The sequence below is a fragment of the Furipterus horrens genome, unplaced genomic scaffold, assembly GCF_987537825.1.
Source record: "Furipterus horrens unplaced genomic scaffold, mFurHor1.1.pri manual_scaffold_11, whole genome shotgun sequence".
NCBI lineage: Eukaryota > Metazoa > Chordata > Mammalia > Chiroptera > Furipteridae > Furipterus > Furipterus horrens.
The window spans coordinates 15238463-15259456 of NW_028327181.1; the positions used below are offsets into that span (position 1 = coordinate 15238463).

General features: G+C 46.1%; 1 protein-coding gene across 3 annotated transcripts in view; it reads left to right on the plus strand.

Annotated features, from left to right (window-relative positions):
• Positions 1-20994, plus strand: part of NF2 (NF2, moesin-ezrin-radixin like (MERLIN) tumor suppressor) — a 64697-nt gene that overhangs the window by 32858 nt on the left and 10845 nt on the right. For 2 of the 3 annotated variants that reach the window (XM_090292885.1, XM_090292886.1), the window contains exons 5-15: positions 1797-1865; positions 2733-2815; positions 4962-5037; positions 7476-7610; positions 10636-10710; positions 11658-11771; positions 14354-14476; positions 15203-15420; positions 16784-16889; positions 18370-18497; positions 20649-20814. In XM_090292885.1, coding sequence (XP_090149011.1) covers positions 1797-1865; positions 2733-2815; positions 4962-5037; positions 7476-7610; positions 10636-10710; positions 11658-11771; positions 14354-14476; positions 15203-15420; positions 16784-16889; positions 18370-18497; positions 20649-20814 — 1293 coding nt within the window. Of the gene's footprint in view, positions 1-1796; positions 1866-2732; positions 2816-4961; positions 5038-7475; positions 7611-10635; positions 10711-11657; positions 11772-14353; positions 14477-15202; positions 15421-16783; positions 16890-18369; positions 18498-20648; positions 20822-20994 lie in introns of all 3 variants that reach the window. The other variant, XM_090292887.1, reaches the window with a different exon arrangement.

Consider the following 20994-nt stretch of genomic DNA (forward strand, 5'->3'; position numbering starts at 1 on the left):
CAATAACATGTGGCGTTAACTAGGAGCCGGGCAGTACGCAAAAGACTGACCTGGGTTGTCGCACTTCATCCTCATCAGCCCCATACGAAGCAGGTGCTGTGATGACCCCTGCATCTCTGCCAAGGAAGCGGAGGTTTAGAGAGAGGGAGGCTTGCTCAACGCTTCAGGGGCGTACTCTGCGGTCCCCACTTCAGAGTCCTCTAAGACCCACTCTCTCATCTGGCAAACCAGGAAACACTCAGAGGGCCGACACCGCTTGAGTTTTTGTCTTTTAACATCAGGTTATATTGAGGGTTGTGTGTCAACCAGATTTTAAACTTTAGGGATATTTATTTTATTCAAGAGTGCTGTAAGATAAATACTGATGTTCCCGTTTTACAGATGAGAAAATGGAGACACTGGTTTTCTGAGGTCACAGCTATCAAGTGAAAGACCTGGGTTGACCCTTAAGCAGTCTGCCTCCCAAGACAGTACCTTTAAAGCTCAGTTACTGACTTATTATACCCCCAGACCTTTCAGAGATCAAGACAAACCATGTTCTTTCAAGTTTCTTTAAATGAAGAAATGTCCAGACGGGGTTACCAAATCTACGACCTATTTAAAATGTTTAAATTTGACTAATTAATTCTGTTAGCACCCAAAAAACAATGCAATGCCTCTGCTATCTGTAAGATAATTATGAGATTCGTAAGAAATATTAATTTGTGGAGCTTTTATAGTAGAGTGGTGTGGGAATGAGGTACAATTTAAAGTTGCTGATGGACATGAGTGGATGTTGTGGGGTGTATGACCCCATTTGGAAAACACATCAGGAGTCCAGTTGGAGGATCTTTGGGAATGATATTGTGGGCACGTCCTGGCCCGATTTAGTGGTATGGGGAGCCAACAGCCTTGTGCCTGGCCTTTCTTTTGTTTTTCCAGTGTTGGTGGCTAAAAAGATAAATGTTTATAGAAGAGTCTACTGAAATACCGAGTTTTGTTGGTTTGGTCAAAAGAAAAGCCACTGAATGCTGATTGACAAGAGGAAGGCTTTGATTTTATATTCTCTCTGTTTTAGAGTTAGTTTCCGTTTTAAAATTCCATCATTTTTTATTATTGCTTGGTCAGACTCAAGTTTCCTGAGAAAGAAAGGGATTATTTTTTCTTAAATCAGAAAATAAATCTCCAAGTTATTCCCCTGGAAGAATCCATTAAAATGCATGGCCCCTTTCTGACCCTCCTGGTGACTTGCTCTGCCCCCTCCGGAAAGCTGGTCAGCCTTTTACTCGTTCCTTTGTCTGTACAATATGAATGACAGTGTTGGCATCACGTTTTTCTAAAACGTTTTTCAGAGCCTTGAATGAAAAATACTAAGAATATTGCCAGCATTGTTCCCAGCTCCCCCCTAGCAACTGGCTCCAATTACCAGCCACTTAGAAGCATTTGTAGGTAAAGGGCTTATCACACCTTGCGAATCACAACTTTCACAGTTGTGTTTTGTTGTTTCATTTCAAAAGCTAGTGTTTTGGGGGTGACTGTTTTCTTTGCCGGTTAGAAAACATGGCTCTCTCGCCATACAAATGCCACATTCTTATTAGCACGTCACCCATAGGGATTCTGCAACTCTGTTTATAGATATAGTCACCTTTGTATTTTCATTCAAGGATAACAAACTAGCAAGGTTGAAATCTCAGCTTGTCATCAGAATTGAATTGCTCCCTGGAGCTGGGAGGAAATTGAGACTGAGTCCAGCCGATCAGAAATGACAGTTGTCTTTTGAATCTCAATCGCTTGCTCTCTCTTTCTTCTCTTTCCAGTACGGTGACTATGACCCCTCTGTTCACAAGCGGGGATTTTTGGCCCAAGAGGAATTGCTTCCAAAAAGGGTAAGAAATCAATTTCTCTGTTCGGGAAGACATAGCCAGATGTGTGGTCTACAAGAAAGCTAATTGAAGGACTTGAAGGAATAATGGAAGTACACAGCAAGAACATTCTTATAACTATTTTGTAATCAACCTTGAATAAATTCGAGTATGGAATCTCTGTTAAGAATATTAAAAAGCAAAGGTTCAAGGGATTAGTGTGGGGTTGCCAAGACTAGCACGGCCTGCGAACGGTCCTTCCTTTAAAGGTGGGCGAGCACCAGTGATTCCAGAGAAGGAGGGTGGAGCGGCATGTGTTCACAGCCCAGTGAGCGGAGCCGTTAGCAGCTGCTCGGGGTGGACAGAGCAGATGAGTTAGGAGTGGGCATTGTGGTTTTTAATCCTTGGTGTTGTTCATCTTGTTCATTAGCCAGAGAAGCAGGCCCTCCCTCCCTTTTGCTGCTTCTGATTTTATAGCTCCACTCATCCATCACGTGTAATAAAGGCCTGCTGTTCACCTTTCCCTGACTTTACCTGCTCCTTTGAGAGCTTCTGTGCAGGCGAGCAAAGAGGCAGCGACACACACAGCCTAGCCCAGCTGGCTGACCTGACCGAGGTCCTCCCTCGGGGATGCACAGTCCAGGAGAGAGGGGCCCCTGCCAGGCAAGGGGTGCACCTAGGCCTGAGTAATGGTGCGGCTTTTCGCGTGTGACTCCAGTTGAATGGTGCCTGTTTACACACCCAGCCCTGCGTGTGACTGTCTCCCTGTATGTGGCTTTTTAAAAACAGCCGTACTGTTCTTTCAAAATGATGTGTAATTATACAAAATGGTGAATAATACAAAAACTTTCTTTGTGTGTGGGGTTTTTATTTTGCTCTGTATTTTGGTAGGTAATAAATCTGTATCAGATGACTCCAGAAATGTGGGAGGAGAGGATCACAGCCTGGTACGCAGAGCACCGAGGCCGAGCCAGGTGAGGCTGCCTCAGTTTTGGCTTACATTTCTTCACAGGTTTTTTTAAAAGAACTACAAAACTAGGACATGCTTGTTGAACAAAATGCTTTAATGAAGTATATAAAAGAAGAGAGCTGGGAGTAATGGTGGTGGTGTTCAGTTTTGTATGTATCCTTTTTCTAGTGCTTGTAGGCACTTACTGCCGGTTAGGATATACAGACATGCTGTATTCCTTGGTAATTTAGTTTCATTTTAAGAATTCTATTGTATAGCTACCCCACAGCTTTTACATCTATTTCTCTACGGATGGCATTTGCAGCAGCTTTAGGGTTTTCACCTTTACAACACATTCTGCGATGTATACCATCGTGTATCGTTATATAATGGTGTGAGTAGTTCTGCCTCTAGAGTCTTTAGAAGAGTTGCTGAGTCAAAGAATATGAGTATTTTGAATTTTTTTCAAATATTTTATTTATTTATTTTTAGAGAGAGGGGAAGGGAGGGAGAAAGAGAGGGAGAGGAACATCAATGTGTGGTTGCCCCTCGTGTGCCCCCAACTGGGGACCCAGCCCACAACCCAGGCGTGTGCCCTGACTGGGAATTGAACCGGTGACCCTTTGGTTCGCAGGCTGGCACTCAATCCACTGAGTCACACAAGTCAGGGCTGAGTATTTTGAGTTTTGACAGGTGCCACCACATTGCCCTCCAAAAACTTATACCCATTCACATGCCCTTCAGCATGTATGAAAGTGTGTTCACCCCCCCTTCTCTCCCCAACATTTGTTTTTATCAATCTAATTTTTATAATCTAAAAGAAAAAATATTGCACCTTAAAAAATATTAATCAGCATTTTCCTGATCACTTTAGAAATTTATCATTTTTTTCATTCGCCTTTAACATTTTTTTTCTCTTCTTCAAATTAACATCCTATAACACACTTCTAAAAAACTTTTAAAAAGTATAACATACATCCTGCAAAGGGGACAAGTCATAAATATACTGATAAATGAGTCATCACAAAGTGAAAATACCAGGTAACAGTAGGTGATAAGGCAGCACACAACCCCCCACGTCGCTCTCCCTCCTTCCCCAAAGGAAACCTCTCTCCTGATTTCAAACTCCCTCCATTCGTGGTGTCTGTTTTAACTTTATATAAATGCAGTCAGATAGTTTCCGTTTTTTGTGTCTCACTTCTTTTACTCAGCATCATATTTTGAGACTTGGGTTTGTGGCATGTAGCAGTAGTTTTTCTTTTTCTTTTTCATTTTCATTGTTGTGTAGAATTCCACCGTATCAATAAACCACAAATTACCTATTCTGCTGTGGGTGGGCACTTAGGTTATTGAGTTGTCTCCAGTCTTTTGCTATTACACCTAATGTCAAACAGTTTTCCCAAGTAATTGTACCAATTTATATCCGCATCGTGTATCATTCCTAGTTGCTCCACCTGCTTGCCAACACTTGGCATTCTCTCAGGTTGAATTTTTAAAATTCATTGGAGAGCATTTTGAGATTGGAGAGTGAGAGAGGAAGCAAGGTCATAGGGAGACTTGAGCTAAAATATTTCAATACTGTACCCGCTGGGGAGTTTTTTTTTCTTTGTTTTTTTAAATCAAGTCATTACTGCTTCAAGAGCTTACTAAATTTGACTTATAACAGAAGGAGGTGACCTGGCTTGGGTTTTATAGACCATGGAGCTCTTGCCCTAACCTCCAACAATACCCAGAGAAAGAAAATCAGGAAGGTAGCTCCCAGGAGCTTGCAGAGAGAGTTGTTTCATTACCACAACCTTCTAAGTGAAGGAACTACACAATCAGATAAAGCAACAACTTAAATAAAATTTGAACATTCAAATCTAATTGAGGGGAGAAGATAACATACTATGTGATTTTCTTGAACTATGAGATGGGTGTCACTATTTACCAAGGGCAAAGCGTGGACTTGAAGCCAAGAGATGTTGTAATGAATCTGTTGTCTTGCCTTTATGGGAATGGAAAGTTCTGCTTGACCTCATTGTATTTAATAGACTCGGGTTAGGAAGAGCCTCACCGGTGCCGGCTCTGGCGTGCGTCTGCTGGCAGGTTTGAATGCTCAGCTTGGCGCGTACCTGCCCTCCAGTTCTCTCACTTAGCTTTAGTGACAGTGTCTTTCATTTTCCCCACAGGGACGAAGCTGAAATGGAATATCTGAAGATAGCTCAGGACCTGGAGATGTACGGTGTGAACTACTTTGCAATCCGGGTGTGTTGAAGCTTCTCTGAGTTCCCTGCGTATAAACAGAGGCTTGAACCAGGGGCAGACTGCTAAATGGGTTACTGTCTCATTCCGGGTGGTAGACTCTTTCATGGTTCAGTGGTGAAGAAGAGGAGAGAGGGGGAGAGGATCTTAGAGCCTTATTTTCTATTTTTGGACTTCAATTAGATACTAGGTAATTAAGTGTGAGTTGAGCCTTGGGGGAAGGGCCAGGGCGTCGGGGCGGGGGTGGGGATGGGGGTTTAGGCTGGTTCTGCACTGAGCAGAAACCTGTTAGAATGCTCTGAGTACAACATTTGATTATTTCTGGCTCTGTGAGGTCTGGGCCCACAGGGAGCACCTGTAAGTACTTTCTTCCCCCAAGGGCACAAGGAAAGTAAAGCTGCTTTTATATATTACTGATTTGTTTGGCTGTGGACTCTTGTGCTCACTAGCAGGCTAATTGGTTTTCTGTTCAGACCATTAATAGTCCTCTGTCCTCTGGGAACCTGTTGCTTCTGCATCAGATGGGGAGTCGGGCCTTTCCAGTCTTTTCTCCCGAGGGTGCCCGCTGGATGTAGTGCAGAGGCAGCTCTTTCCAAAGGAATTCATGTGAATTTGCTAAAGTATTTCATTGCTAGCTCCAAAAACTATAGGTGATAGATGTTAAAATAACCATCACAGTATGGTTTCCCTTTTGGGGTCCCTGTAAGTTTTATATTAAATTTGGGTAAATTTGAACACATTTAAAATATTCTAGGATAGCTGTCTTCCTGCTTTTTTTTCTAAGTACAGATTTTTAAATGAATTACTTTGCTTAAAATAAGACACACTGACAAGTTATGTTATGTCATATAGTAAACAAGTGCCTAAAAGATTTTCCATAATAATGCAGGATATTTTCTAAAGTTTAAAAATTTATTATTATTATTTTTTCTATCTTCTAAAGTTTTATTAATTTGTATTTGCTAATTTGGTTTCTTTAGGGTCAGAGTCATTTAATGCATTTCTGTGGTTTTGCCAAGACAATTCCTCTCGTTTCATATGCCCACCACCTAGATTCTAGAAAACGAGTGTCTTACAATCCATAAAAAGCAGTTTCTAATAGCAGTCAGATACTGTTGTGTGTGTGTATGGTTTCTTATATTATGCAATAGACAAAACTAATGGATATTTTAGTCTTTTGTGTTAAAGTTCCTGAATTCACTGTCAACCAAGGAATGTATGTGCTTAAAACAACTTAAAAGGGACTGCTTGAGTCTCCTCTTTCTCTTTGAAATGTCAGCTTCATAACCATAGGAGGCATAGGGTAGAATCCTTTAAAAAAAAAAGCTAAACTAAATAGAAATATAATAAAATACCTCACTTTCTAAAATAGCATGGATTTTAAAAGTACAAAACCTCACTTGTGTTCACATAGTAAATAGTTTTAAGGGCTTTGCAGACGAGCAAAGGAATCTCTCCCAGGGTTTGGTAATAACCCCGGGCTTCAGGGTGTTAGAAGGAAAACTGATCTCGGAGCACGCACTTCTCCATGTGCCAGCTGCTGCTAGGCTGGTGCTTCTCATCACGGTCCAGGCACCTTCTCAGTCTGCAGGTCTGTCTTCCTCCGTTGAGTCTTGGTTTAGTCTCGTTGTTGTCATCAAGGGGTCACATGCTTTAGGTCTTGTGCAGGGTGCTTCCCTCTGCCGTCACACAAAGGCCAGACCACAGCACAAGTGGACGGACCTGCAGCTAGAGGATGTGGCCTCCGGCTCCACAGCTGGGTCAGTGACATGGGAGCCCGGGACACGTGCCCTCTGGCTGCTCTGACTGCTGACCATCAGAGGTATAGAATATGTATAGTCAGTTATACTTTATGTATAATTCATTTCGATATATTTTTCCAACATTTTATTATAAACATTTTTAAACATACAGACAACTTGAAAGAATTTTACAGTGAAAAATGCATATATAGCCACTGTATAGATTCTACAATTAACATTTTATTATATATGCTTTATCACAGTAAGATATATTTTAACATGTAACAAGACTATCTAATCTCAACATTTAGAATTTTCTTTCTGATAGTCCAGCAGTTTTTTCTTTTAACTTAAGAAATGATTAATCCTGCAGGTTTTTATTTTACATCTCTGATAACCTGGTTATTTAATTAGAGGTTAACTGCTTAGATTGCTGCTACGTTAGCCCTTGAGCCATTGACGGGGCCTCCAGTTGTCTCTCTATGGGACACGCGAGTCACATAAATGGTACAGTTTTGCCTCCGCCTGCCTCAATTCAGGAAGCCAGAGGCCCCCTGGGTTACAAGACAGCTGTGACTTCTGTTGGGACCTGTTAAAACTTGTCATATGTAACAGCGTGTGCCAGGTCTTTTGGGAAGTCGAATAAGACCTTGAGCCTCAGCTGGAGCTGACAGTGGCTGTTCTTTGTTGAATCTACAGAATAAAAAGGGCACAGAGCTGCTGCTTGGAGTGGATGCTCTGGGGCTTCACATCTACGACCCCGAGAACAGGCTGACCCCCAAGATCTCCTTCCCGTGGAATGAAATCCGAAACATCTCGTACAGTGACAAGGAGGTAGGACGTTATCTGTGCTGCAGATGCGCCAGTGGCCCAGAGGAAAGTCTTGCTCTGTCTCTTTCCTCCTTGCTGAATCCCTCCAGCCAGACTTCTCCCATTACCAGGAAAACCATTTAATTCCCAGGCTTTAGGGTTTTGGTTATTGATTTTTATAGTATATATAGAACAGTATAGGCATCCTATTTTCAAGTAGTCTCACTGAACCCCCCTGCTGACTAATAAGAGCCTGGGAAGCTCAACCTGTCAGGGCTAAAGCCCAAAGAACAGTAAACAAACCAAAAGGTAACCTTTTCTTATTGGCTTTCTATTTCTGGTGATAAATTCTTTTCGTATTTTAAGTGTGGTGTATATTAAACCCTTTCTCCATGTCTAGTGCTTGATACCTGTGGGGTGTGTGTGTGTATATCAACAATGATATAAGTAATGGTACCAGGCTAACTTGCTTACAAGAATTGCAGGATAATTAGGTTTAAATTACTTAGATAAACCCTCTAAGTTAGAATTCGAATATTTCTAGACACCATGGTGACCTTTCCCAAACGCTGTAATCCTGCATTCATTTGTTTGTTCACCCATTCTTTGTTAATTGTAAAGGACTGATTGAGCATCTGCTTTGTGGTAGGTCTGGTGGTGGAAACAAAGGCGTAGAAAATCCTGCCTTAGCCCTCAAGGGAGTTACAGCCCAGTAAGGACTGGGCTGCCACCATACGTGGCTGCAGTGTGAGGGACCACCAGCAAAGGTGATAGTGACACAGTGCTTTTTCTAGTACAAGCACGGTTGCTCAGTCCTCACAAGAACACTGCTGTAAGATAGGAGCTGTGTCTTGGTATCTCTGCAATGTCACAGGAGGCAGAGATGTAGAGAGATCAAGTGACCTGTGTCTGGGGAGTAGAATTGCGGGTCTGAGCTCCACGTCTCCTGAAGCCACAGGGTACTAGGCAGAGGAGAGCAGGCCTGGACATTGCTCAGTGACATACTGGTGTCCACACAGCCAGGACACTGGAGTGTGGAGGTAATGATGGTAACGGCTCCTGGTGCCTGCAGAGCCCCCACCTCTAGGCAGACTTCCTGTTTTCGCTCTCCCTGTAGCAGCTCCAAGAAAGGAACAGCAGGTCCCTGGTTTCTAATACATAGTTGAGATCTACCCGGCCATGTTTGATGAGACAGATGGAGCTTCTTAACTCTAAACATTCTGGCTCTCAAATTTTTGTAAGCGGCCCAGGAGATGAGCATTTACGGTATTTATATTTTAAAGTACTTAAATCGAAAGCTCCACATGACTTAAGGCAGTAGGTGTGCCATGGTATGGTAATTTTTCATTTCTAATTTTATAAAGTCTGTTTACTGCACATCCACAAATTTGTGTGCTGAAGGCTCCCAAAACACCCATTCTGCCGGAACCCAAGGCTTAAAGTCTCCCTTGGTATGGCCGGACATAATAAACGCTAATGCACCCTCTCCGGGGGCAAGGCGCCGTCACGTTCCATCATGCAGCTAACGCGCGCAGTAAAAAGACCCCAAGCTGACTCGACATAATAGGACGTGGTCTTAGTAGTTATGTATGACAGCCGTGCTGCCAGAACAGAAATGTTGGTTATTTTAAGTGATTCATCGATTTTCTGCAGCCCCTGGCATGGTGCGGAGCCTGTGGTTTCCCGCTGGCAGCCCCGGGATTTGACAGCAAGGCGCAAAATTTAGCTCACGAAATTCACAAATAGCAGCCTACACAAGAGGGATGCCACTTCTAAGTTAACTTGACCAAAAGCTAACAAAGGATTGTTTTCTGTCCTCATTGTGCTAACCCCTTGTTGGGCAATATAACAGGAGAAAGAAATACCCAAGAATATATCTTTCCAAACATATTGCTTAAGCGCATCTTTGAAACCTGGAACCTGTCTGATCTCATCAGGAATAGTTGACGGCAACGGTGGCCGTTTGCTCTTTTTGTGGCACCTTCCTTAGTGGTCTGGCCCCGGGTGCTCCCACTAAGCTACCACCCAGTCTTTATCAGTCGTCTCTCTCCCCTTTGATTTTGTCTTCACACTTGACTGTATTCCTTCTGTTAGCAGCTTGCATCTACTAATCCCCATGTTCAGAAACCTGGAGTGACTCCCTGTGTGCTGTTTGCTCCCAGCCCACACCCCCCAGCCCACCCCTGCCCACCCCTGCCTTCCTCCCAGTCGAAGCCCTTGGTATCGTCTTAGTCATCAAAGAGCTAATAATGTCAAACACATACACACATTGCTCATTTGCCCATCTCTGCCTTATTTTTTTTTAAAATATTTTATTTGTTTTTAGAGATAGGAAGGGAGGGAGAAAGAGGAAGGGAGGGAGAAAGAGAGGGAGAAGCATCAATGTGTGATTGCCTCTCACACATTCCCAACTGGGGACTTGGCTGGCAACCCAGGCATGTTCCCTGACTGGGAATTGAACAGGCGACCCTTTGGTTTGCAGGCTGGCACTCAATCCACTGAGCCATACCAGCCAGGGCTCTGCTTTATTTCTCTTGTTCCCATGTAGAATGTCCTTCTATCCTACCTTTTTGCCTCTCTGTCATATTCTTCACCAGCTCCCCAGGACATTTGTGATTTGTGCCACCCAATTAGGCACTAATGTATGATGTAATTTCTTGAGTAATTGACTGTGGTTAGTCTAGTTTCACTAGGTTATGAACCTCCTGAAGTCAGAGCCATGACTTAGACTCTGGCATGGCCCTCCCTGTATTAGCCTGGAGGTTGGAACCGTCAGGGGTTTATATTTCAGGTTTCTGAGCCCAAGATGGTGCCGAGAGCACACCTTCTAGGATCCTGAACTTCCACAGTCCTAGACTCAGTGCCCTCAGTTGCTTTGTAACTCTCCATAGTTCACTGTGCTTCAGTGCCTGCGCGCGGAGAAACTGGGACAAGGCACAACCCTGTGCCAGGTCTTGGCCGGTGTGGTTGCTGCTTTTGTGACATTCCCCAGTTGGTGGTAACGTTCTCAGCTGTCAACCTGAAACTGTTTTCTGCTTCCTTCTCTCAGTTTACTATTAAGCCATTGGATAAGAAAATTGATGTCTTCAAGTTTAACTCCTCAAAGCTGCGTGTTAATAAGCTGGTAAGTTGAGATCCTGGTTTTTATTACTAATAGGTGTAGGTTTTCTGAGAAATCAAACTTCCTTTTTGAAAGAGTATCAGAGTGACATCTTGGTACATGCTTTTCGGATAGGCCGTGAAAGACTTCTCTTTAGCTTAACCTAAAGTGTCATACCTACATTTTATCATGAAGAATTGGTAAAAATTATTTTAATGGCGTACGTCACACATATAAAAGAATAAGTATAATGTGCATCTATAAGGCATAAAGAATGGTGAAAATAATACCTACGTACCAACTACCCAGCTTTAAGAAATAGCACACCCCAATACTGTTGAAACCCCTCATGTTAGCCAGTCTCCCCCTCTCTTCTCCTCAAGGGTGGTTATTATTCTAAGTTCATTATTCTCTTTCTTTTCATCAGAACTTTATTTCTGTGGCAAAATGAATATACTATTAAGTTTTGTATAAATGCTTGCAACTATATTCTCTGTCACTTGCCTTTTTTATACATTATTTTTTATTTATCTATATTGATGCTTACGATGTGATCCCTTCATTTTCACTGCTGTATGGTATTCCATTCTGTGGCTGCAGGTATATATATTTTTATTTTTCTATTAATGGACAATTAAATGCTTTTCTCTTGTGTATCATTTTAACAAGGCTGTTACAAACATTCTTGTGTCTGCCTCTTGGTGCACATGGCAATATTTTCTCTAGAGTCTAGAGAATGTGAACATTGAGCCTCATGTCCCCCGGCGTATCTGAGGCACCTTCAGTTTGCTGTCCCCAGGGCTGTGAGCATGAGAGGCCTCGAGTAGGGCGTTGGTGTTCCACGCACGCGTTCCACTTCAGGCTTCCCGCTGCCCGCAAGGGTTCTCAGACAAGATGCTGCAGCACTGGTGAGCTGTAAGCAGTGAAATCAATTTGTGGGTTTAACATTTCTCCTGCTTCCGTGACCGCAGATTCTTCAGCTGTGTATTGGGAACCATGACCTTTTTATGAGGAGAAGAAAGGCCGATTCTTTGGAAGTTCAGCAGATGAAAGCCCAGGCCAGGGAGGAGAAAGCTAGAAAGCAGGTGAGCAAGCCCAGGTCTGGACTGCTGTGACCACGTGGTGGTCTTGGCCCGGGAGGTAAGGCATAGTTATGGGCTGACCAGAGTCCTTTGGTCATGGATAATGCATACTCTTATTTTATCTTTTGGATTTTTCTTGGCTAATGCCCAGCTTGTAGGGTGTCAGCTCTGGAATTGAGGGATAAACTCTAATAGCATATCTAAAACGAAATGTCTCCAGTTATTTCTCCACGTAAGTGAAATGGGAAGAAATAGCCAAGCCTGCACGTCTCCACCCATTCATCCGTCTCTCACCCGTCTAGCTAAGCTTTCCTTTCGCCTGCCTGTCTCCTTTGCCCGGCCTTCTCCTTTTCTAATTAGATGGTGATAGAATGCATGGCAGCATTTCAGGGCTGCTGCTGGAATGCTAATTAGACTCTGGCTGCACTTCCCCACTGTGGGTCAGCCCGGGCGGCACATCACCCACCACGGGCGGTGCCGCGAGTGCCTAGCGGCAGACTGGACGATCTGCATCATTGTCTTCTACTCACAGACCTTTTCGACTCACCGGAATCCACACAAGTAATCTGAGCCTCACTGCTGAGAATATTAATTGTGGTTTTGGACAAACTACTAGATAGCGTAGCAGCAGCTGCAGTTCGCTGCCCTCAGGACTTGCGGGCTCAAGAAGGTGTAATAATTAGTCTGTGTGCAGCTGTCTCTGATTCGGGTACTCCGGTGCGTCTGGCTCCCAGCCCTGAGTTGCAGGGTGAAATGCCCAGTTTGATCCTGGGCTTTCAACTCCGCATGTCTTTGCTTTCTGAGATGGCAGGTCATAGATGTGCTCTTCAGGATGCTTTGTGGGTGGTGGAATGGGTTTTGTTGGACAAAGACATGCTCCTGAGCCAGCACAGTGTTACAGTGGCACCTTTCAGAAGCGCCCCGCCTGACCTCTTTTTCAGCAGAGCAAAGCTTAGATGTGGGAGATCTGAAAACAGAAAGGAGTGTACAGGCCTCTGGGCTATGGCAGAGAATAGCATGAACACACCCCAGACCTCCGCTGCCTGTAGAACAGCAGAGGCACGTCCCTGGAATCTGGCAACTGCGGGTCAGGGGGCCCATGGCCCCAGTACAGACAGTGACCTTGAAGGCAGATGTGAAACTTAGCATGTGACGCTAGTGAATGCCTTAACTTCCAGACCTGTGTTCTCATCTGTCACGTGGCACTGATGATGTCTCTTCTCTGTCTCAGATCAAAGGACATATTGAACCTGAAAGTCCTAACAGCTTAAACCACTTTGCAAATGAGAGGTCTCTTATTATGGGGGTGGAGGCCTCAGGGAAAGTGCAGTGCTGGGAATGGAAGGGGACTGCCCAGGCTTTTTTCAAGTGGGGACTAATGGACGTACAGTTATCCACCTAATGGAAATCGTAATATGATGGAAATTAGAGAACAGATCGGTCAAGCTTTTCATTGAAAATTGGAGAAGAATTTACAGTATTTTATTGCTTGTCTTTGCATTATTCCTTCGAGGTCCAATGCTTTTTTTTTTTTTTGGCTTAGTATTTAGAAAAAAGCAGCAATCTTAGAAAGCTTGTGTTTGGGAGAAGATTGAAGCAAGAAGTAATTAAATGTGCTTTAATTATTTAAGGGAGAAAACAGTGCAGTGGTCACTTCTGGCTTCTGCTTCCTGAATTCTGTGAGTAGGGCAGGATCACAGAGAATAGCATTTGTCCTGGGCTTGTTCACCTTATTAAGCTCGGTATGTGGCCCAATTAATACCATGATCCAGAAGGCAAGGGAGCTGGTGGCGGCTTTGTACTGGTGCCTTAAGGACAGGGTAGGGCTGTGCTCCCTGCCTGGCTCCCTCCTGTGTGAGGCGGTGAGTCTGGGCTATGGCTGCTGCAGGCCACACACACACACACACACACACACACACACACACACACACACACACACACACACACACACACACACACACACACACACACACACACACACACACACACACACACACACACACACACACACACACACACACACCACCCCCCACCCCACCCCCACACACACCCATGAAATACAATGCTACAATGAGCGAACTACGGATGCATCACGCAGAACGAACCCATCTTCTCTGTGGGTCAGAGGCAAGAGCAGAACTATTGTTGATGAAATTGGAGGCGTGTGTCTGTGTAGATCAGAAATGGCGAGGTGGCTCATCCAACCAGATGAGAAAGTTGTCTGTTTCTGGGGCTGCAGCTCAGGGAGAAGGAACCTGCATCGTGTCCTCTCAGCCCCAGGGCAGAGCCATGAGAGGTCTCCCAACAAAAAGGGGTTTTGGCAAGGTAGCTGTTTCAGCACATGGTGTGTAAGATGGGCTTTTTGTTGGCTTGTTTACCACGGGATGTTTTGTCAGGGAGCATAGTTTTCAACTTGACAGCTGGATGAGGAAGGGTGGTGGGACGCAAGAAAGACACTGGCTACCAGAAGAAAAGGGTCTCTGAAGGGGAGATGGTGGATGTTGGGCATTCTTGGATCCCTGTGGCACTGTAGGTCATGAGCCCTGTGACTCAGTGACTGCTTTCATCCCTCCCCCCACCCCCAGATGGAGCGGCAGCGCCTCGCTCGAGAGAAGCAGATGAGGGAGGAGGCTGAACGCACAAGGGACGAGCTGGAGAGGAGGCTGCTGCAGATGAAAGAAGAGGCGACAATGGCCAACGAAGCCCTGGTGATTTCCGATGGGTCTGGGTCCCAGGAGGCTGCATGGGGTCGTGCTCAGTTTGCTGGAGTGAGACCTCTGAGGACCACACATTAGTGGCATTTGCCTTGACATTTCAGCTTTAAAAAAAAGTCATGCCTTTCCTCTCCACCTGTGCTGGCAGAAGCAAGTTTAACTGGAGTTCATGTGCAGACAAACTCCTTTCACCATGGGATGCCTTTAAAGCAGGGCCTCTCCGCTTCAGCACTGCTGACACTGGGGCCAGATCGGCCTTTGTGGTGGTCTGCCCTGTCATTGAAGGATGTTGAGTAGTGTCCCTGGTCTCTATCCACTAGATGCTCGTGGTACCACCTTACCTCTCATTTGCAAGAGTCAAAAACGTTTGCAGACCTTGTTACATGTGCTCCAGGGGCCGTAGTCTCCACTGGTTTGGAACTGATTTAAAGGGAAAGGAGAACAGTTAAGTTGGTTTTCTCCCTCAGCTCAAGTAGGGACTCAAAAAAGGTGCTTTCTTGTTGCTCCCCAAGGATGGAACCTGAAGGGCCTTCGGAAAAGCTGAGGGGTGTGGCTTGTCATCTGTTGTCAGGGTGTCATCTGAGGGGACGTTCAGTGGAAGGACCCCGAGGAATCGGAGACTCTGTGATTCTTGCTGAGCTGCCTGAATGTCTGAGCTTCGATCTGGCGGGGTAACGGGCATGTGATCCCCACTCCCGCTGACGGTGCTCTCCCCTCCAGATGCGGTCTGAGGAGACAGCTGACCTGTTGGCGGAGAAGGCCCAAATCACCGAGGAGGAGGCAAAACTCCTGGCACAGAAGGCTGCAGAGGCCGAACAGGAAATGCAACGCATCAAGGCCACGGCCATTCGGACAGAGGAGGAGAAGCGCCTGATGGAGCAGAAGGTGCTGGAGGCCGAGGTGCTGGCGCTGAAGATGGCTGAGGAGTCAGAGAGGAGGTCAGAGGTGGGGGTGGGGTCCTGGGCGCTAGAACCCAGCGAGGGGCTGCTCAGTCCTGGCCCTGCCCTGCGGCAGAGCTTCACTGCACCTGTCCTCAGGCTGCTGCTCTAGGCCTGGGGAGCTGGGAGGCTCCTTCTGTGCTCGGTGGGTGGGGACTGGTGCTCACCCCAGTTTGGGGGCTGGAGCTATCGGAAGGGACACAGGAACGCAGCTCTCTTGTTGAGTCGACTTCTGCTCATGTCTGTGCCTTTGTGATAAGTCCTGTCCCTCTGCTCCCACATTTGCAGGAAAACCATCCAGCACATCCCCAGACTGCCTTTAGCTGAGGGGATATAAGGAGGCTCTTCTTACATTTAAGATATGTGATCCTTTTCCCTTTGCATTGAGAGGGCATGTGGAGAGACAGCACCTACTTTCCTGTAATGCAGAAACTAGGCACCCACTTCCCTGCAGGCCTTCCTCGGTGCTAAGGCTCCTGAGGCCGATGGGAGGAGAGGGCCTGGGTTCCCTCTGGCCAGGGTGACCCGCTCGCAACCAGGCTGACGGATGGAACTGTTGCCAGTACTTTTCAAAGACTGTTCTAGGCTCTGGATTGTTCTAGTCCTGCAACCGTCAGATAAACACTGCCACATTCCCCACAGCATTTGGTTCTTTTGATTTCGAACATCTGAATTTGGCTTTTTGCTACCAAGGTATAATCATTATAGTTTTTCTCTCCACTTTTTGCACGTCTGTCTGGGAACATGGTTCCTTGTTTTCTGCCCTGTCCTGGGCCCCTTTCTTTTTCTGTTCGGGTCACTTGCCCCATGAATGAGGCACGATGATGCGTTGGATCCTTTGTCCTACAGGGCAAGTATCTGCACGAGGCCCTCCAATGGGGGCCTGCGGGGGTGCGCCCTTGGCCTGCAGTGCTTTGATGCTGTGAGGCCAGTTCTTCCACCTCCGGCCCGTTGTATTCCCATATAAGACCTTTGATCCACTGGGTTCTTCCTTTGCTCATCCCACTCTCATCCAGAAATGAAGTAGAAAATGCCTGTATCCCCTCCCCCAACTCTCCTCCTCCTCTGCCAGTTACAAAGGTTTATACTTGACTCTTCTTCCCACCGGCTTCCCTGCTCTTCCGCTTTAGATTTACCAGCTGAAGCTACATAATACCCGGGAATGTTGTTCTTAGTGTGGAAGTTCTGATTTCATGTAAATGCCCTACCCACCCTCACCGTCCTTATCCTTGTTTGTCTGGTCTGGTGCCATCCTCTGGATTAACCCAGGTCCCACCTCTCCTGGGGCGTCAGAGGGAAAGGGGGGCCTCTTTCCTCCACCTGTCATCTTCTGTGGAGGTGACGGCTCTTCCTTTCCTCGTAGGGCCAAGGAGGCTGATCAGCTGAAGCAGGACCTGCAGGAAGCCCGCGAGGCAGAGCGAAGAGCCAAGCAAAAGCTCTTGGAAATCACCACCAAGCCCGCATACCCGGTGAGCCTGAATGGGGGCCGCCAAGACCCGGGAACCTTCCCTTCTCTACCAGCCCTTCGCTGCACTTGGCGGTGTCTTCAGGGGGTTGGGACTGTTCAGGGCAAATGCATGGCAGAGCAAGGGGTGCAGAGAACCTGCAGTTAAGGTCTGGGCAGAAGGCCTCGTCTGCCATTTGGCCTTGGGCTAGTTAGTCACTTGTCTGGTTGCCAAGATAACAAGCAATAGGGCCTTTTACAGCTCTGAAATGTTTTTTTCTTATTCTAAGTGACATAGTCCCAAATTGTCATAAAGAGAACGTACTCTCTAGCTTCTTAGCACCAAGCTGAGTGTAATCTTCAACTACCCGCATATACCGTATACCATACCCATAGTTCTGGGCAGGGATACCCTCTACGCCTCATGTGAACTATTGCTGTGCAAGAACCAGCTTCCAAACTCAATTCTGGGACAGGGAGACAGACTTCAATTAAATAGGACCACAGAATGAGTAGAGAAGCCTTTTTGTGGGGGGGCGGCATTCAGTTCAGCAAATTTTTGCACTCCTGTTCCATATAATACCGGGCAGATGGGAAATCTTTATACAGACAGCATGCAGGTCCCTAGAGGGGCAGGAGGGGCTCAGGGTGGCTCCTGAGCTGACTCTTGATGGGTGAGTAGGGACTGACCAGGTGGGGAAGAGACAGTAGGGCAGTCCAGGCAAGCTCATGGGTGTGCACATGGCACAGATGCCTGCACTGCACATCATACACACAGCACAGACGTGCCCACAGCGAAGGGGTGCACAGGGCACAGAGGCAGAAGCTGCCCAGGGTTTGAGGTGGAGGGAAATGGGAGCAGTTTGCCATTGTCCTCTGTTCTGATGATCTATTACCATATGACAGGCTACCCCAAGCCAGCCATATAGCTCAAAATATCCTTTTATTATTCTCTTTCATGGCTCGGTGGGTTGATTGGGCCAAGGGTCCTTCTTGGGGGCCTCTGAGGTGGTTGCAGGCAGATGGCTGCTGGGACAGGAGTTGTCTGAGGGCCCATCTGGGCTGGACACCACAGATGTGTGTGTTTTTAAAACACACATTGGAACAAACTTTATACACTATCCTAACAATAAATAAGTAAATCCTGGAGGAAATCATATTAACTTTTTAATCAGATTTCATTGTGTGGATGGATTATAATTTAACTAGTCCCCAGTGGATGGGTATTTAGTCTGTTTTCTTTTGCAGTTATGAACAAAACTGCATGGAACATCCCTGAATGCAAATATTTGCACGTACATGTGGGTATATTGCTAGAGTAAATTTTCATAAATAGAACCGTGGGGTCAAAGAAGACAATTGTGACAGAAGGCTGTGGCAGTGCCAGGAGGCAGGGCCCGCACTACGCCCATGGCCCCTGTGGCTGCTGGAGGGTCGGGGGTGAGCACAGCAGTGCCCCTGTGCTTGTGGAAGCTGACCTCCTAATTGCAGATTTCTCATTACAGCCCATGAACCCAATTCCAGCACCGTTGCCTCCCGACATACCAGGCTTCAACCTCATTGGCGACAGCCTGTCTTTCGACTTCAAAGATACTGACATGAAGCGACTTTCCATGGAAATAGAGAAAGAAAAGTACGTAGTCTCCCCACCCCCATGCCCTGCTTGGGCAACCGGTGAGCTAGAGTGAGTCGGTCTAGGCCTGGGGAAATGGGTGCGTCACTGTCGCAGCCTCTGCCAGGTCCTGCAAAGCTTTGCTCTGTTCTCCCCGCCTGGAGGAAGAATTTTCTAATCAGAAGAGAAGGACTACAGACCAGCCTTCAATCTTCCAGGATAAAAATGATAACTTGATTGGTGACCTGGACATTATCATGGCTCAAAACCTCACCTAAAGTTCAGGACTGGCTGAGTCGGTCAGACTGCTGCGTGGTATCAAGAGTGTGTGATAATGTCCTAACATGTAATAGGACATGTTTCCTAGTTGTGTTCTCTGGTGGCTCAGATCTGTGACATTCCATGTTTAGAACAAGGGTAAGAGAGAAGAAACTCAGGCTCAAGGCTGAAGAAAGCACATGTCCAGGTCGGGCCGCCCTGCTGCATGGGCCCGCCCTGAGCTGAGCCCCCGGGGCCTGTTCACAGCAGCTTCTGCTGCTTTACACTCCTGCATTTTATGGTCATTGGAAGTGCGTTGGAGGTGGAAAGCAGTTCCACTGCAGAGGGAATCTAGCCGAGGTCCCAGCTGGAGGAAAATTGGCCACCTGTGCCATGCCTTGCCACAGAACAACCTCAATAGCTACCATGTACTGAGTGCCTGGGTGTCAGGGTGTTTTAGCTTTTATCTTACTTCATTCCCATTAACTAACATCAAACTGACATCAAAGGTAGGTTTTAGTGTTCCCGTTTAGAAGTGAGAAGCCAGACTTAGAGCATTTAATAAACTCACTTGCATCACACAGCTGATGAGGGCCAGAACCAGGACCCAGCTCTGAGCCCATCCAAGCCTCTGTGTTTTCACCTTGTCTGCTATCCTTGGGGTAGCCCTCTTGGGACAGTGTCTCCTTGGAGCCCCGGGTGGGCAGCCACGAGCTGGGCTGTGGCTCTTTGGGCTCTCACACCAAGATGTAGAACCAGAATCTATCCCCTGCAGCCATTCACCATTGTCCAGGTGTACAAACAGCATGACGTGGTTGTGGGCAGAGTGAGACTACAGTATACCCTCACTTATCGCAGGTATTACGTTCTAGACCCCCCGCGATAGGTGAAAATCTGCGAAGTAGGAACCTTACATTTATTTTAGTATTTATATATATTTTAAGGCTTTATAAACCCTTCCCACACACAGACCGTTCCCAGTCCCTTATTAACCTTTCCCACTCCCTTATTAACCTTTTCCACTATTTTATAAACACTACTTATGTTCTTAAACGTATCCTACACTCTTAAACCTACGTAACTTTAACAACATACATATACAGTACCGCAAAATCCCGCGATATAGTGAAAAATCCACGATAAATAATTAAATATAATATTTTTAAAAATCCCGCAGTACAGTGAGGCTGCGATATAGAGAGGTTTCTACTGTACATCTGTCTGCGCCCTGCCTTTTTATAGCTTCCATTTTTCTCTTATTATTACCCGTGCACATATTGACAGAGTCTGTATACTAGCAGGGGAATTGCTACAGAATATTCCTCGGTGTCTGTGTTGCATGGGGCATGCCCTTGTTGGACACTTTGAGGATGATTTCCAGGTTTTCACCATCATAGATACAGTATCCACTTGCAAGCAATGGTAGGGATGTTTTTCTTCCTAGTGTTGGCTGAGTGAGTGTCCATCATCTTTAGGAGATGTCATCCCAGAATAAGTAGGGATGTGGCCGTGGCCAGTCAGAAGAGGTCACTTGAGAATGGAATCACTTCTCTGAGAAGGGCTGAGACAAGAAGATTGTTTTGGATGCCAGGAGGCTTATTGCATGTGTTGTTTTCTTGTACAGAACAAAAAGCTGTCTATTTCAGCTGGTACGAGAGCTTGCAGTAGGGCAGACGAGGAATTTCCTGCACTCTCTTTTACTTAATTCTGACCGCAGCCCTATGATCATTATCCCAGTGTTATGGATGTGTTAAGTGACTGGCCCGACCTCCTGTGGCCCATGAGTGGCCAAGTAGGGACATGAACCCGAGGCTTCAGAACCTGGATCCCATGCCAAGCGCCTTGTAGGTCTAGAGCTTCTCAACCTTGATGTGTTGGCCAAAGCCGTGATGCATAGTATCCTCTTGCCGGCAGAGTGGAGTATATGGAGAAGAGCAAGCATCTGCAGGAGCAACTCAATGAACTCAAGACTGAGATCGAGGCCTTGAAACTCAAAGAGAGGGAGACAGCCTTGGATATTCTGCACAACGAGAACTCTGACCGGGGTGGCACCAGCAGCAAGCACAATACCATTAAAAAGGTACCAAGTTTCTTGTCTTTTGCTGATCAGGATAGTCATTAATGAAATGTGAGGTTGGCATCTGGTTTCCTTAGTAGCCGAGTTGTTAGACTATTGTCATTTTTCATATGTACTTTGTTGAGAAAAATTTTTTGACTCATGCCTAAAAGGGAGTTTAATCTGCCAATGACTGTGAACCCA